The sequence below is a fragment of the Chelonia mydas genome, chromosome 3 (genome assembly GCF_015237465.2).
Source record: "Chelonia mydas isolate rCheMyd1 chromosome 3, rCheMyd1.pri.v2, whole genome shotgun sequence".
In the NCBI taxonomy this organism is placed as follows: Eukaryota; Metazoa; Chordata; order Testudines; family Cheloniidae; genus Chelonia; species Chelonia mydas.
Genome location: NC_057851.1, coordinates 115,104,837 through 115,122,240, shown reverse-complemented (window position 1 = coordinate 115,122,240; position 17,404 = coordinate 115,104,837). Strand labels below are relative to the sequence as shown.

Genomic DNA, 17,404 nt, shown 5'->3' with positions numbered 1-17,404 from the left:
CCTGAAGCACCTGGTATTGGCCACTGTTGGAAGACAGGTCCTGGGCTCGATAGACCATTGGTCTGACCCTGTAAGGCTGTTCTTATATGCCAGCCATGGTCAAACTGTCCCAGAACACCTACAGAATAAATGGTCATGTGTTGCTGCCCCATTGTTTTCCCACTCTCTCCTAGTACATGAACATGCACACACACAAATGTCATGCTAAATCCTGAAATACTAAAGTTAATCAAAAGCGATCCCAATTTGATGTAAAGAAGAAATTAAACTAAACCACATACCACTCCTACAAGTTCAGAAGCTGCAGTTGAATCACACTGAGTTATTTCCTCCATTCTACAAAACTGCTGGCACGTACAGCTGATTGTTTTTGTTTTCTACCAGCGACTCAGGGGAGAGGTTTAAAGAGCATGTTATAAAGCTTGGGGTCTCTTTCCATATAACCAGCAAACCTCAACTATTTTGAAAAAAAAAAAAAAAAGAAAGGGGTTCTCCCGTTGGCATAGCTAATCCACCTCCCCGAGAGGCAGGAACTAGGTCGATGGAAGAATTCTAGTGTCGACCTAGCGCAGTCTACACAGGCTAGGTCAGCTTAACTTTGTCGCTCAGGAGTGTGGACTTTTCATACCCCCAAGTGACGTAGCTGGTTCGACCCAACTTTTTAGTGTAGACCAGGCCTCAGAACCAGAAGAAAGAAAATATTTTCCTGGACCCTTCCATTAAAATTAACCCTAGTGAAAAAACTTTTGATCCTAAAAGGGAAGAGTTCACAGAACTAGAGCAGAGCAAAAAAAGGTATACTAAAGGCAAAGTGATACTAAAGGCATCAGTCTAACAGTGCTTTCAATGTGCAAATCTCCCATTGACTTTAATGGGACTTAACACACATCCAATCACAACTATATGGGAAAAAATGCTCTCTGTCCATCAAAAAAGGCTCTTTTAAAAAATGTGCTAAAGCAATTCAGTTAGATATGTAATAATAAAATATTTAAGACAAAATTTTGAAAGTTTATAACTTAATAAGTTGTTCCTTTGCCTCTCTGGAATTTGTTGATAATGCGGACCAATACCTTTCTTTTAATTAATCATCTTTTTTTTAGAAATTTATAGACGTCAACTATTTTTTTCAAAACCATGTGCGCATTTTACACAAAATTATCCTGAAGATTTCTAAAACATACCTAGCATCATCAAAGACCCAAATGTTTTATGGTTTGGGGGGGACGGGGAGGGCGGGGGGAGAAATCTACCAACTAACAATGGTCTCGCTAGACCAGGGATGGCCAACCTGAGCCTGAGAAGGAGCCAGAATTTACTGATGTACTAAGAGCCAAAGAGCCACGGTAATAGGTCAGCAACCCCTCATCAGCTCCCACCACCGCCCCACCGCTCCCAGCGCCTCCCACCCACCAGCAGCCTTGCCGATCAGCGCTTCCCCCTCCCACCCCGCACCTCCCAATCAGCTCTGGAGGCTCCGTGCAGGAGGCTCTGGGAGAAGGGGGGGAGGAGCGAGTGCATGGCAGGCTCAGGGGAGGGAGTGGGAAGGGGTAGAGTTGGGGCAGGGCCTGTGGCAGAGCCAGGGGTTGAGCAGTGAGCAGCCCCCGGCACATTGGAAAGTTGGCACCTGTAGCTCCAGCCCCAGAGTTAGTGCCTATACAAGGAGCCGCATATTAACTTCTGAACAGCCGCATGTGGCTCCAAAGCCACAAGTTGGCCATCCCTGCACTAGGCCTTCACCTGACAGAGCACAAATGTTGTAAAGAAATAGTGTTTTGCTAATTCCCCCAGTATGTGTTTTCTTGGGAAAGTTACACATTTCTAAACATTGCCAGGTTATGTGTTTACTAAATGGAATACATAGGCAGAATTTAAAACAAAAACATATTACTAGGAACTCTTTCTTTTAGTAATTTAGTTTTCTCTTTTTTATTCCAACAAATCGAAAGGAAATACAGCTATAAAAGCCTTTCAATAACAGTAAAACCAACAGACAAACTTTCAGCAACAGGTGCGATGGATGAACCCACACAAAAATACACCAGCACCCACTTCATCCGCATACACTTATACATGTTAAAGCCTGTTGGTGCCTCCAAATGTGAAGCACTTATTGTATCTGCAGTTGAAAATCCATCCCCTAGAAAGCCCGATTTAAACCTATAGGGAAATGCAGCCTAAAAATTGGTAATCCCGGCTGATACCATCATGCAAGCTCTGATTTTAAGCCTTTTCATCCAAGTCATCCTCTATCTGCGAATTAGTCAAATCCACACAAACTGTTTTTCATAACTTAAGAGTTACTTTTATTTGCTATTCAGAATCATTGTTGGGAATCTTGAATCTGACATTGTTTCTCCTCACAAACTGTGCTTATTCTCATTGACCATGGGCACACACACAGGTTTGTTAGCATAGTGTTGCTCGTTAGCACTGGTCTGCAGGACATTTATTTTGCATTCAGACAAAAGGAAGGGGAAGCACTTAGTTTTAAGGGGAAAGAAAAGAGTTATGTAGACTGTGGAAACAGGTGTAAGAAAAAATGTTAAGCCAATTAGCCAAATGTTGGATTCACTAAACTTGAGCGTATCTGTTTTATTCTCTCTCTCTCTTTGTGTGTATAAATGAACAGCCCTTGGTATTTTATATAGATATAAATACCAAGGGCTATTCATCTCCCAAATACACACACACACACACACACACAAAAGATAGCCCGTGGTATTCCTTCTCTAGACATGGACATTCTATTAGTAAAGCTACTTTCTGAGGGAAGGGGGAAAAAAAGCCTCTTGGGCTTATAAAATCTTATAGAAAGACCCCACTCATGTCTCTAGTAGGTGATACTAGAAGTGACACTTGTACGGATTCAGACTTATAAAATCCAAAAGATTATGAGAAATCATTAAAATTACTGATGTAAAAAGGAGCTTCAAACTGTGATCTCTATGAAGTTGATTTTAAGACTGAAACCAACCTGCAAGTTAGACCATAAAACAATAGCATAGCCTTTTCCACAGTGGGTTAGGCTGTGAGAGCTATTGCTACAGTAATCTTCAGTAATACTTCTGTTTACCCAGCTAGTATGAAGGATTATGGAGATGAGTTCACAAGAGTTGACCCTCCAGGTTTATTAAATATTCAATGAATATTCTGTATGCATGCTGGGTATTAAATAAAAAATGGAAAATGCTGCTGACTACCAGATGTTAAATACTTCAAATAATACTGGAGTAGCACTATTTATTTTTTAATAATTTTATCAGCTATCACAACACAAAAACATGCAACAAAGACATAACCATAAGTCATATTATCATAAACATTTAGATGCTTTTAAAGTGTTAAAATTTAGGATTTTTTTGTTGTTGTTGGGCTAATTTTGTTTATGGTATTCCTTATAAACTTGCAGAAGTTATTTCATCTTCTCTTGATTGTTTCACTTTGGTAGTAATATCACTGCTATTTTCTCACCTGCAGTGGTATCACAGCATGTGGGCTTTCAGCAGCAGGGGACTCTTCATTGTCATGATTTACCCTAATGTTCCTACAATCTCTTCCCCCTCCCTTATCTATTCTCTCTTCTCAGCTAGCTGGCTATAGCCTACACACAATCTGCCTTGCCTAAAATCATCTGCTACTAGCATTCAATTAAGAACTGTGATCAACACCATAAGGTACATCGACCAATAAGCGCTAGGATGCACCCCAACCAGTTTGCAGAATAGCTCTGGAGTGTTCTCTGGAACACGTATGCAGTATGCCATGGATACACTTACAATTGAACACAGCTGCTGAATAAACTGCTTTCTGCTTGGGGTGCATTGTGAATAAGGGCCATGAACAAATGAGTTAACCAACAGATTGCAAATCAGATAATGGCTACCAGTACTTAATTGTTAAGACTTGTGAGTTGCAAATTTATGGAACATGAACAAATCGAGCATTCAGTCAACTGCAATTTTAAAAGTCACTAGAACACTACCTTTTGCTTTTTCTCCTTGGCTCCCCTAAATAAAATTTCCCTGAGTAAACAAAAGGAAATAATACCACCAAACAGCCCCACGTTACATCCTCAGAGTTTCAGGACTACGGGATAGTTGTTGAACTGGTGGATCTGAATCACAGAACTCCCAAATTTCAGGTAGGAAATTACCCTCTTCTGTGACATCGGATCCACCAGTCTAAATTGGTGGGACCTATATAACAAAACTGCATCAAACTACACACCTTCAGTCCAAATGCAGCATCCTCCGAGGCCAAGACTTCAACCTGAAATTATAAGGAGAAAGATCATTTCAAATTTAGCCACCTATCAGAAACCTTCCCTGAGCACAGCACCAGAATCCAGGCCAAACAAATATCCTGGAAGTGGGGGCCCTTGTGTAGTCTACCACATGGAAACCTAGATAGGGAATTGGCCATGCCAAACTAACAACCAACCACAGAAATCCACAGAGAAGAAAGAGGGAGCACCGCCATCATTCTTTAAGACCTACACCTGACACAAAGAAGGTTACCTGCCTAAGCCATGCCAGGAGGGCAGACCACAATTTTTCAGTGCCACACACCTTACTGTAATACAGCTGGAACCATGTTTTCCCATGGATGTTGAGTCACAGGAAGAAGTTTCCTGTGAACATTCAGAATCACCCGGCAGGATAATTATCTGACACAGCAGACCAGAATGATCTAAACTCCTACCCCCCTTCACTCCTCCACACTAGGACTAATACTCTTGCATCATCACGAAGTGGAAAAACTGCAGCTGGAAAGTAGGCAGTATAAAGTCTCACTTATAGACCCCTGTCCTGTCTTGGGCAGAGCAGATTCTTCTGAAACGCTGGAATTGAGAGAATAAGATCTCTCCCGGCAAAGACTGTTTCTGCCTGACTGCAAGGTTTGGGAGCTCAAGGGACATAGGCTTGTTAAGTGCCAAAAGTGAAATTACTTATTGGTTGCCTTGCAGCTTACAGGTCTAGGAGTTGGTAACCTATTAATCTGGACTGAGAGAGCTGAGAGAATGGAAAAACAGGCACAGTATCTGATTTTCCATTGAAAATGTCGGCTTCTTGTAAATATTTCACATTTCAGCACTTCTACACTGAGAATCTCAAAGTGCTCTTATAAATTCTAATGAATTAAGCCCACAATACCCTTCTGAGGTTGGGAAGTGTCCTCATCCCATTTTACATATAGGGAAAGGAGGCACAGAAAGGTTAAGTGATTTGCCCATGGTCAGGCACCAAGTCAGTAGCAGAGCCAGGAACAGAACTCCGGATTCCTGCCCTTAGTCCCTGCCTGCTTTAAACACTAGAAAACACTTCCTTCCTTTGATTTACATTTTATTTTAAAATGCTAATACTGCATTATAATTTATACAACTAGTATAACTAGAACTAATGTATCTAATCTACAGTTTAACTTAAAAAAGGAAAGAAGGATTTCAAGCAAATCAAGAAAAGAAATGAATGGCAAGTTTCAGCCTCGAGCAAATTTTAATGCCTGAGTTATAAACCTCTGAAAAAGACATTTTATAATGGAAAGGCTGACAAACTAACAACAATGGCAGCACTTTAACATATTTGTGTCATGATCTAACAACATATAACCTCTATTCATTCTGTACATAAAAAGGGGAGGGGGCGCTCTAATGGACCTAGGATGGAGAAGAGAGCATGCGCCACATGCTCCTCAACCATAACCTGTCCAGCTGATTAAGGAACGGCACTGACAGGCTCCCAAATGGGATCCTGAGAGGGATGTGAAACAGACGGGAACAGAGTAAGAAAAATCTACATAAATAAAATCAATCTAATAATGATAATTGTGAGTACTTAATACTCAAAGGGCTTTATAAATACTAAATAATCAATTCTGGTGAGATTGCTAAATATCCACAGTACAGTTTGCAGAAACGGATACACAGAGTTAACTGACTTGCCCAAGGCTACACGAGGACTAAGTATTAGATGCAGGATTAGAACTAAGCATCATGCTCAGACCCTTACAATGCATATGGCTCTTCCCCAAAATGATATTTAAAGTATAACCCCTCTCTCTCTCCCTCTCCCCTTTCCCTTTAAGGGAAAAATAGAATGTTCTTGATGTCACAGTTTCAAAATATACATTTACAAAACATCAATTCCAGTTTCACTTTCCCCTACAAATCATGGAACCAAAGATGGCAACAAATTGTGACACCCCAAACAATAAAAGCAAGTTTAAAATGTTATATTCTACTTTCTCTTTACAAATGGAAATATTTCCTATATAAAAATCTTACAAACACAGTTCAAAACCTCAGAATGTAGCTATCACACTGGTTGGAAATTCTAATTACAAACGTTACTGGAATAGCCCTGATAATGTCACTTCTATTTTTCCAGCAAGGATCAAAGAGGCACTGTCACACTCTTAGATCTTGGACTTTTAAACCAATTCTGTGATATAATATTTTATTTCATCTTGAAGACAGTCCAATAAAATATCAATCTGAAATCTTTGTTAGTATTGCATTTTTAAAACTCATGCTTACTCTATTCGGTTTATTTTTCACCTCTTTGTACAAAGATTTATTTAGGATCTATCAGAGATGAGGGACTGCAGACACTGTAGGTGTAGGATAAATTCTGTATAATATTCAAGCAACATACAGAGTCATGTGAGATTTCCCCATACTTCTTTTCTGAAAAAGCATTACAGCCCAGCATGGGAGGAACCCCCCTCTAGTGGGGATGAGAGGGTACTTCAATCACCACACACATTGTTCAGGCAAAAAATTAGTGAGTTTCTCTCTCTAAGAATCAAGCAAAGGGCACCTCTGTTTGCAGCCTTCTAATATATCACCTGGTTTTCACTGAACAAAAAGTGGATAACTGGGTTCATTATTACCTCAAGGCAACTAGGCAATAACTAATAGTTATTTGTGAGAGTTAAGCATTTGTAATTCTACTTGATTGTTCTGGTTATTTACAGATTTTAACATATTACCTTTCTATTTTTAAAGAAAGGGAAAAGCTCACTGTGAATAACTGAGTACCTCATTGAAGAAAAGCAGACTTGGTTCTCAAATGCACCACTGTTGGTTTCATGTGTCTTTAATAGTATCTCCCCTGCAGGCGTTCCACTGAATCCTTGCTGAATACCCACTCCACCTCATTTTGCCTTTGTTTTTTCACTCCTCACAGTGCAAAATAGTCTAAGGTAACTATATCATCCATATTACAAATAAATTACAAATGAAAACACATATGCACACATGTATATATGTACACACAAACGCCATTCATTGTTCAACAGTGACTCTTCCAAATGATCTGAAGAGTTTCTAAGGCCTTGTCTACACTAACGAGGGGAGATCGAGCTAAGTTACACAACTTCAGCTACATGAATAATGTAGCTGAAGTCGATGTACTTAGATCTACTTACCGCGGCGTCCACACTACGCTATGTTGACAGGAGACGCTCTCCTGTCGACTCCCCTTGTGCTTCTCATTCAGGTGGAGTACAGGAGTCGACAGGAGAGCGATCTGTGGTTGATTTAACGGGTCTTCATTAGATCCACTAAATTGACCACTGATGCATCTATCGCCGTGCGTCGATCCCCCGGTAAGTGTAGACAAGCCCTAAGTCTCTCCTTATTTGATAGTGTGCGCGCGCATATGAATAAACTATATTCTATAGCCAGATCAGATTAGATTAGCACTATTGCTCACATAATGTTCTAAGTCATAATTGAAGAATACTGTAGTATTGCTTGTTTGTTGTTTGTTTGTTTTTTTAATTAAAGAAAGACTATTCAGAAACTCCTGAGGCCAGCCAGAGAAGTCCCTGTTGAACAATATCTGGCACTCCCACAAGTGGATGAGGGAGTAGCCCAGAAAACCCTTCCACCTCAGGGAGTGAGACTTAAATATTCATAAACCAGTTGGAGAACACTTCAATCTCTCTGGTCACTCGATCTCAGACCTAAACGTCGCAATATTAAAACAAAAAGACTTCAAAAACAGACCCCAACTCTCCTGCTCGTAATAGCTAAGTGATCACTCTTAAGTGATCACTCTCCTTACAGTGTGTATGATAACACCCATTTTTTCATGTTCTGTGTGTATATAAATCTCCTCACTGTATTTTCCACTGAATGCATCCGATGAAGTGAGCTGTAGCTCACGAAAGCTTATGCTCAAATAAATTGGTTAGGTGGCCAACTCTAAGGTGCCACTAGTACTCCTTTTCTTTTTCAAAATGTTTTTTTTGCGAATACAGACTAACACAGCTACTACTCTGAAACCTTAAATATTTTTGTTTTGCTTCTAAATAAGAGATTCATACAGTACATTCCAAACTCCAGAAACAATACTGCATCACAAACAACAAAAGACTTACTGTAAACTATGCAGAAAGAGTATATAAGTTTTCAGCTCCTGCTCAAAGAGCCAAGAGTTGTAACATACACCAAAATCATCAGGAGTAATGCTGAATACTACCTTTCCCAAGCAGACAGGGAAACAGTTAGATGATGTAAGGATATTATTACAACTTGGCCAAATCCTTGTCCTTGCTCAGTTTACTCAACTCCTCTTGGGTTCAGTGGGAGTATGTATGAGAAAATATGGGCTGAAAACTGAAGGGGGACAGAGGAATGTGGCACACTGGTAAGAAAAACCAACGACAACCAGCAACACTTTACATCTGGATTGTTATCCAGACAAAGCAGTATTAAGATTCTGTAGCAAAATATTTAAGATGTAAAGACAAAATAACCTAGTCATACAAAAAAGATGGATTGTAGTGCTCCACTTCCTCTCACAGAGACCCAATATGAGCAACAATAGTCCCTTCCTGGTTCATTAAGACTCCCAAATAATATTCTGTTATTACTAATGCTTAGCAAGAGTATTTTATCTACAATTAACTACTCAGATGAAAACTTCTAATACATATAAACTGAACATCACTCTCAGACCAAGGGGTCTCCAAACTTTATCTGCTGGAGCGGCACAAGAAGGAGGTGGAAGGCTATGTCTATTTGCATAAAATGGAGCAGACTCCTGCCACTCTGATTAAGGTGAAGCACTCCATGCTGGCTCCTAAAGTTTTTATGGGCCACACAACAGAATTCTGTGGGCTAAATTTGCCCTGCAGGCTGCACATTGGCCATTTTTTCTTTCTATTATCATCTGTTGGACAACTGTGCTAGGGAACTTAGAAGATACTAATTGTTACCACTTGCGTACTTATTAAAAAGGCTGGCTTCTGGGACTTTTCAAATCAAAAGAAAAACAAAAATTAAAGAAACATTTTAATAATCATTTATTGTGGTGCTTTTGTCTTCAGTCTTCGTTGAGAAGTTCAATCAGATTAGAAAGGGGCTGCCTTCTCCTCTGGTTCCCCTCCATGATAACAATATCAGAACAGGATAAGAAATATGCACAGTCTGTCCTGCATTACTGTCAGACTGTCTTCCCCTTTTTGAGGTCCATCTCATGTTTGATGGGACCAAGCAAACTAAATGAGGCTGAGTAATATAATTTTGTGCGAGTTCTGGCCAATTAGAAGACGCTGGGTTTGCTGCTGATGGAGGGGATATAGTCTGGATTGATTATTTAGCATGGAAGGCCATGTTAAAGCAGGCGCTGCAAAGTAGCTATTACCATGTCTAGCTTCTCTTGAAAATCTCCCCTTCTCCGTTAAACATGAATGCTGCTATGGTCATTCATACCTTTTATTTGTAATACCCCCTTACTTGAGCTTACCTTGAAATTGACCCAGAAATGTCAACTGTTTGCTTCTTGGTACAGGGACAGTGGATTAGTGAGTAACCTCCGCTCACTACCTTTTAGTGAGCCTTCAAGGATTTTACCGATGGTATATAAAGCTCTTAACAATCTAGGCCTGAAATACTGGAGTGACCATCAACTACCATATACCCCACAAAGGCAGCTGAGATCACCTGGGATTTCCCTGCTCTCCATCCCAGGTCAATGCCTCCTTGGTTCAGGGAATGCCATCTATGGAACTCCCGTAGCCCCTTAAGTATGATGTCTCTCTGTAGTTGGATAGAAAGCTTGATGTAAGGGCTTTCCATTCAGGTCAGTACAGCTTTGATTTTGGCCTCCACTTTTTCTAAGACCTTACTTTTGCCTATTTCTTTCTTATGTCGGAGCCATTTCCCCACCCCCAGGTCACGGGGTTCCACAATAATTAAAACTAGGGTTCTAATTTGTGCAGCATGACAGATGTTTAACAATAGATGCCCCCAAAATACTAAACTAAATAATAAAATTAACTTCTTTTAAAATAATACAGTAGCTTTGTGTTCTTTTTGTGTTAAAAGGAATTGGAAATATTTTCAAGAAACCATGTAAACCATGTCTGCATCTCACACTTGCTTATTAATTCTCCTCATTCTCCTTATTAGCATGTACAGACAACACAGCAGCTCAAGGACGCAGCTTGCTGAAACAGCTCTGTACTTGGTTAGCCAGAATTACAGAAAAAAACACGATGATGTCTCATATTGTTAAATGTTATTTAGTAGAATAGACCTGCCCAGTTCATATTTAAAAACAACTTTAAAATATCACAACAACTTTGGGAATCTAAAATTTACAGGAAAAAATGCACTCAGAGCTTTAATGATGTTCATAATACATGCTCTTGGACATGATTTTGACTAAACCACTGTTTTAGTCTCCCACTGCAAACATTTTGAAAATGCTAGGAACAAGGCCAATCCCTAAGAAGCAAAAAGAGATTAGACTCTGGATATTGACTAAGTAAAAGTGGTAACCATCAACCTGGTGGGATACCATAGCTATTGCAGAATAACATATAGTGGGAACAACCCAAAGAAAGGATAGAGTTTTAGGTTACAAAGCAATATGACAGTTCCCCAACGCCCAGAAGGACAAAGATAGACAGATCTATTCAGACCATTTATCAAGGTATAGCTACCAGGAATTTTGGCTAAACGGACGTTTGGGATTGCTTTTCGTTTCTGCCTAAGGTGAATAGCTCCAGTGCATTTTACTGGAAGATGAAATACAAGAAACATTATACATAAGCATGTTATTCTGTTACTGTAACACACACACTGGGGTTCAAATTTTACTTCACTGCTTCCTGACTGGCTCTGTAGGAAGTCAGTCCTGTATGCACTATATAAACATATACAGAGACTTGTGGATTCTGATTAGTTTTTCACTTTGTTTCTCTCCATTTTGGGGGACAGAACCTCTCTCTGGTGGTGTAAATTGGTGTAACTCCCCTGAAGTCTGGCCTTTGGTATTTGTTCGGTGTTGTAGAGATCAAAATGACTGGTGTACTGAGCCAGAAACTAGAATAGCAGCTATTCTATTTACCTTACAAACATCCCTTATGAGGAGAGTGGAGAGCACTATAAGTACAGGATCCAAGCCTTTCATACTCAGACATTCTGACACGTGGGTACTCTTTAAGAGCTGCTGTTTGACCCTGCCACACATACCGTGGCAATTACTTGATGAAAAGCCTTTACTACTCTAGGTAGTGCACATATATTTTTTTCTTCTCCATTTATACTCATTATTCCTCTTGCTTGGCAGACATGGTATTCTCCTCTTAATTCAGTGTCCCTGCACCTGTGCGTCCTAACAGCTGGTCTACTGAACTCTTCACACTGGGAATCTAGAGCCCATCAACCACATTTACAACACAAATATCCCCATGCCTCAAATGCACTTTTTTACAAGCTTGGCAGCCTCTCATTTATTTGCGCCCAATGCAAAAAGGGGGGGGAGGGCTTTAATTGCTAAATATTCTCTCCCCCCCACTTTCCCACCCTTCATTACTTTTAATTATTGTACAGGCAACTCTTAAGAATGAAAGAGGCAAGACAATCCTAGCTAAAACTGTACTTCTCAAACAACTTAATAACCTAAACTTAAACACAGTCAGACAATTTACAGCAAAACTTAAAGATAAATGACCAAGGACAAACCTGCATAGAAACACAAACCTTAAATTTCAGCTTTATGCCATCCTGTCAGCAACTTTTTATGCCATTTTGTTTAATTGAGCAAATATACAACCAGCATCAAAAATGCTGAGTTATTTTGTGCTGAAGATATTGTAGGCATATTAGGCAGAGGTGGCAAACACAGAAAGGATCTGTCAAAGGTAACAGATGTATCAAGGGCATGAAGCACTGTGAAGAAGGCGTTAATTACTTATGCTGAGAAAGAAAAGGTGTTTCAAAAGCAGAAACTGTTTTCAAAAGATTCAACAAATCCCTATTGTGCTGGGGAGAAAAAGCTTCCTGCTTCTCAGACAACACTTAGTTAAATCTCATTATTTTGAGTATGAGAGCTTAAAAAAAAATGTTTGAAGGAAGTTGTGTGTGTGTGTGTGTGTGTGTGTGTGTGTGTGTGTGTGTGTGTGTGTGTGATTCTTTCCTTCCTTCCTTCCCGCCCCCCCCCCCATGAGAATATCGTTTATGAAACCTGCTTCACAGACATACCTTTAATTTCAGAACCTTTATCAAAAGGTATCTCTTAATCTCTTCAAATTATAAATGCCACTCTTTATTCCTATTTTTAAATTATATCATTTTGGAATGGGTACTTTTCATCCTTATGGATGGAAGGCGATTGAAGAGAAAAAGAAAGAGGGAGCATACCTGCCTTTTGGAAATTTAGGACAAACTCTAAAGTAGTTTCCCCCTTTGCTATAAAAGCTATATTTTACTGTTAGTCTGCCTCTGAAGAACCTCAGTGTTTCATGAGTAAACACCAATAACCAAAACTGGAGACACAGAGAGAAATCTCCTATCAGAAGATCTGCCTTATATAAGGCTTACTAATGTAAGAATTCTTTCTAAGATTACATAGGGCTCTGTTCACCCACAATCTAATTCTGATTCAGGAGACAAAACTGTCTCTTCATTATAGCATGCCATCTCTACCCCTCCCTCCTATCTCTTCCTCCCCACTCCTGTGGGATCCCCTAGGTCAGAAATTTCTAAAGCATGGTTGGTGGGGAGCTGGCTGGTCATATTCTGCAGATTCTCCTCATTTTCAAAGGAGAGAAACTGACCAGACAGACGAAGAGATGAAATGACATCCTCTGCTTTTGATCATCAACAATTTTGGTTGTTTTTTTTCCCAAAAAGGTCAATGTATGCATCGCTCTAATGACAGTTAAAACTATTAAACACATGCCTTATATTACATTTTAATGCAACCAAGAGCTGTAGCTGCAGAGGGACGTTAGATGATCGCAAGTGGGAAGTGGTCTATGCAATTATTCAGAGAGACTTCACAGTATCTCTATTACAATATGGCCCGTGCAGTATGAAAAAATTAAAGACCCCTGTCATCCCTCCTTTCCTATATCAATATCATACCATACACAAAAAAAGGGCTACTAATGACAATATTTGGGAAACACAGCTGGGCATTACCCAAGATTGTCAGATGACAGTACAGGGGTGGAAGGGACAGTTTCCAAGACAAAATATCAACACATATGCTGCCAAATAGTCATAAAAGATACAGTAATTTTCCGCATGGTTAGACATACATGTGCTAGCTCTGCTTCAGCTAGTGCCTAAAAATAGAAGCGTAGCCACAACGGCACAGGCGGTGGCTCAGGCCAGCTGCCGGAGTACAATCCATACTTGGAATTACACCTCTTAGCTACTGTATAGGAGAAGCTTCTGAGTGATGTTCTGTATATCAAAACTTGAAAGGGTAAATTTGTGGAGTGCATCTTTGCTAAACTAAATTATTTTCCTTTGTTAATGGTTGGGCTTTTTCTTTTTGCCAGGGTACAAAGACCTCTGACTGGATTACTGCCCTAAAAAATTAGTCAGATGTCACAGCAGGCCAGTTTTTGACCCAGCTGATACCAGGATTTAAAGGTTTTGTGGGAGGGAACAAGTACACTGCTCGCTGCCATAGATCCTCCACACTTTGCCAGATGGCAGCACCAAGACAATCATGGATATGAAGGGAAAAAAAAGTCTCTGCAGCCCAATCAAACTTAGTGCTGAGTCATTGTCACCATAACCACCATGCAAGCCAGAGCCACTGTCACCATCTCCACCACACAAGCCACAGCCACCATCATCCCCATCACACATTTAACACTGGTAGTCACTTCAAATTCTAAACAGGCCCCCATCATGTTGAAAGTCTGGATAAAAAAATAAAGGAATAAGGAATAATTTGTGCCTTCATTTCACTCAACAATTCTTAATGGGAGTAAAATTAAAACAACAATACAAAAGTGGCCTCCAAAAATGTATATTCCCTGATTTACCACACAAAACTTAAATTTGCATATGCTAATCAGATAGCTACTCAAATGCCTGATTTGATTATACTAATATGGGTTTTTGCACACCAAGGTGGGAGTATGCAGTTCTGCAGGCCACACTTGAAAATTCAGCTTTAACAGTACATCCTTAAAAACAGGAAAATTCAGAGGCAAATTTTGCTATCAGTTATTTCAGTGGAGATATTCCTCACTTCTACCAGTGTGACTGAGTGCAGAATCTTGCCTACAGACTTCAGTGACACACTAAAATATGAAGATACCTGGAGTCCATAAAGCAAACAATCACTATAAAAATGTTTGTGGCATTTTTAATATTTGGATACCATCTTACAAAATGCAAATGCTCTTTTATTATAAAATTGAAATTTCTTTTCACAAACAGGAAAAGAATAATACTCCTGGAGACAGGGAAAACAGAAAGGATGAAGTAGCTTGCTGTAATTCCACTGCCTTACAATTTCTCGTTCTTCATTGTGTTTTATAACTGTCTTTTGAGTTTTGTTCCAGATATATGGGGTACTTCTAGATAAATACAGGGTACACATTAGTATTTTTCTCAAGCTATGTGAACTTTAAAGTAACTCCTTCTTCATGTATTTTTATTATTCCAGGTCAGAGTAAATCGTAAAAAAAACCCAAATGATCCACTAATCATTTACTGTCTCGTGTAATTTGTTTTTTACAAAGTAGCATTACTTTATGTCTCTCTAAGCTCCCGCCAAAAATCTTAACAAGGCCTCAAGCAAATAAGAACTCCAGCAAGTACACTAGGTAACATACAACCCCCAAATTCACATTCAGGCATGAGAACCTACACAAACTCAAACTAACGCTCTGGTGACTATTTCAGTAGAGATTTCTTCATCAGTTTTCATCATCTAATTTCCATGTGTGTGTAAAAGCATGCACACACATAATGCACACACACTTTGCACAGATAAAACATGTGTAGATAAAAATGTATGTGAGTTAAGATTCTTTCCATAACTTTTCTTTAGGGACCAAACCCCAGAACTGGCTCTGTTTTCTAATTAGGAAGGCAGCACCAATTATATGCAGTGGGCTGAGGACACGGGAGACAGCTTACACCATGAAGCTCGTTTTACATGGAATGTAAAGGAAGACTCAGAACAGCAATCTCAAAGGTGAAAGGCTAGAGCTTTAATCTTTAAACCACCCAGCCCTGGCAGATCCTTTCAACACTTTTATGTTTTGTGGAGTCCATTTCATTTCTGCACACGTTTTCACAAAAGGTGTTTCTTTCAAATTAAGAATGTATGGTTAAACCTAAAAGGAATCCAGTTGTTGACAGTTTTTGCTGTAGTTCATTTGTTATGTCTTGCTAAGAGTTTACAAACAGATGTCCCAATGCATCTCCACTGGATATAATTTTAGTCTAGACAGGGGAAATCCAAGCTACTGCTGCCCAAACAACATAAACACAGGGAGATTTTAAATCAGTCATTTCATTAATAGGAACACATCTAATAATATAAGGGGAGGGTGTTTTGGAAGCAAGCCTACTTCAGAGCCTAAAACAGCCTAATTGCATGGTATTGTTCTCGTGCTAGGCAGGGCTATGGAACGATAAGTCTTACAAACCAGATTTTGGTGCTGTGGTGGATTACAATAAAATGAGCCTTGTTTCTCTAATATAAGTGGCTTTCAAGATCAGTGACAACTTTGCATTAAATGGTAAACAGACTAAAACATCTTATGCAGCATAGGTATTCATCTCTGCTTTGATACATTCAGGTCAGTGCCCACACAAATATATTTCTAGCATGACCATTATTTCCGTTTTCTTTAAAATTGCTTTATCTGGGAAACAGGGTTAAATACAGCTGCTATTAACATCCTCCGTATTCATCCCTGTGCTCCTTAGTCCTAGCCTGCTGTCTGTTCCCCAAAAATATAAATGTCTATGGAAGATGGTTTTATGCCAGTCAATTCCATGCCTTTTGGGTTTTTAAACAGTAGGTTTCTCTTCATTTTTTGGGGGGAAAGGCTGTCATTTTTGTTGTTTTTTATGTTACTTATTTTGTTTATTTGTATTCTGTGAACAATAGTTGTGCCTTCTTCAAGAAGCTCAGTATACAACAGTCATCTCAGACCAACTGTTAACCAGTAGGTGTTGGTGTAACAGTAGAATGATATGATGGGGCTGAAGGGGGAGGAGAAAAGTTTAAAAAATCCACAGATGGAGTCTAATTTTTTAGATTCGACATGTACATATAAACTGAAGATAGAAATGTGTTTCTTTTCAGCAGCACTCTATTCCATTGTCAATGTGCTCTGAAAAGTTGTCAAAGCATCTTTTAACCTAACGCACATATTTGTGTTACTGTGTCCAGAGGATCTGGTTTCAAGTTTCATTTCCCAGCTTAGATATACTGATATATATATATATATATATATATACACATATATAGATATTCACCATGCATATTATTTTTTTCTCTAATGCATTTCTAAAAGGAGAGAAGGTGAGGTTGTCTCTTTAATTCAGATTTCATAGTGAGGAGTTAAGAGGCTCTGCGGACCCCAACTTATTAACCTGTGCCAATTTAACTAGTATTACTCAAGAGGTTCAGAAATCTAAAAATAGGGGCTAATCTTTGCAGACTGACAGCAGCTAATCAGTAGCTGCCCTGTCACAATATGTCCCTCCTACTCTTTACAATCTAAGTAAAAAACATTATATATATATGGATGGACGTTCTGTAATTTGTTTTGTACTCATCTCTTCTGGAAAAGAAAACAAAAAGACGTAATTTTAGCTTGCTTTCAGCTTAAAATGAAACTTCTGGGCTTCCTTAGCAGTAAGCAATGGCTTTCTGAAAACAAGAAATACTCGTACGTCTATCAAATCCTGCTGTCAAAGTGATAAAATCCTTTATTTTTACTTACAATAAAAATAAACAAGCAACTCTGTGTAATTAGATGCATAAGAGATATGTGTTTGAAGTTTTACACATGTAACTTTGGTCTTTCCAGATTTTATTAGAACATAAGACAAGATTAACAATCTCATACGCATTCACTGTTTCTCCCCAAGCATGTAACAAATTTGTATATGTGG

At 39.2% G+C, this 17,404-nt stretch overlaps 1 protein-coding gene across 28 annotated transcripts in view; it reads right to left on the bottom strand.

The window, feature by feature from the left end:
* The window catches only part of ARID1B (AT-rich interaction domain 1B), a 398,263-nt gene that overhangs the window by 187,046 nt on the left and 193,813 nt on the right, over positions 1-17,404 (bottom strand). For 15 of the 28 annotated variants that reach the window (XM_037895036.2, XM_037895039.2, XM_037895037.2 and 12 more), the window contains one exon: positions 4,231-4,272. The exons of the other annotated variants lie outside the window; for them this stretch is intronic. In XM_037895036.2, coding sequence (XP_037750964.1) covers positions 4,231-4,272 — 42 coding nt within the window. The remainder of the gene's footprint in view (positions 1-4,230; positions 4,273-17,404) is intronic. 28 annotated transcript variants of the gene reach the window in all.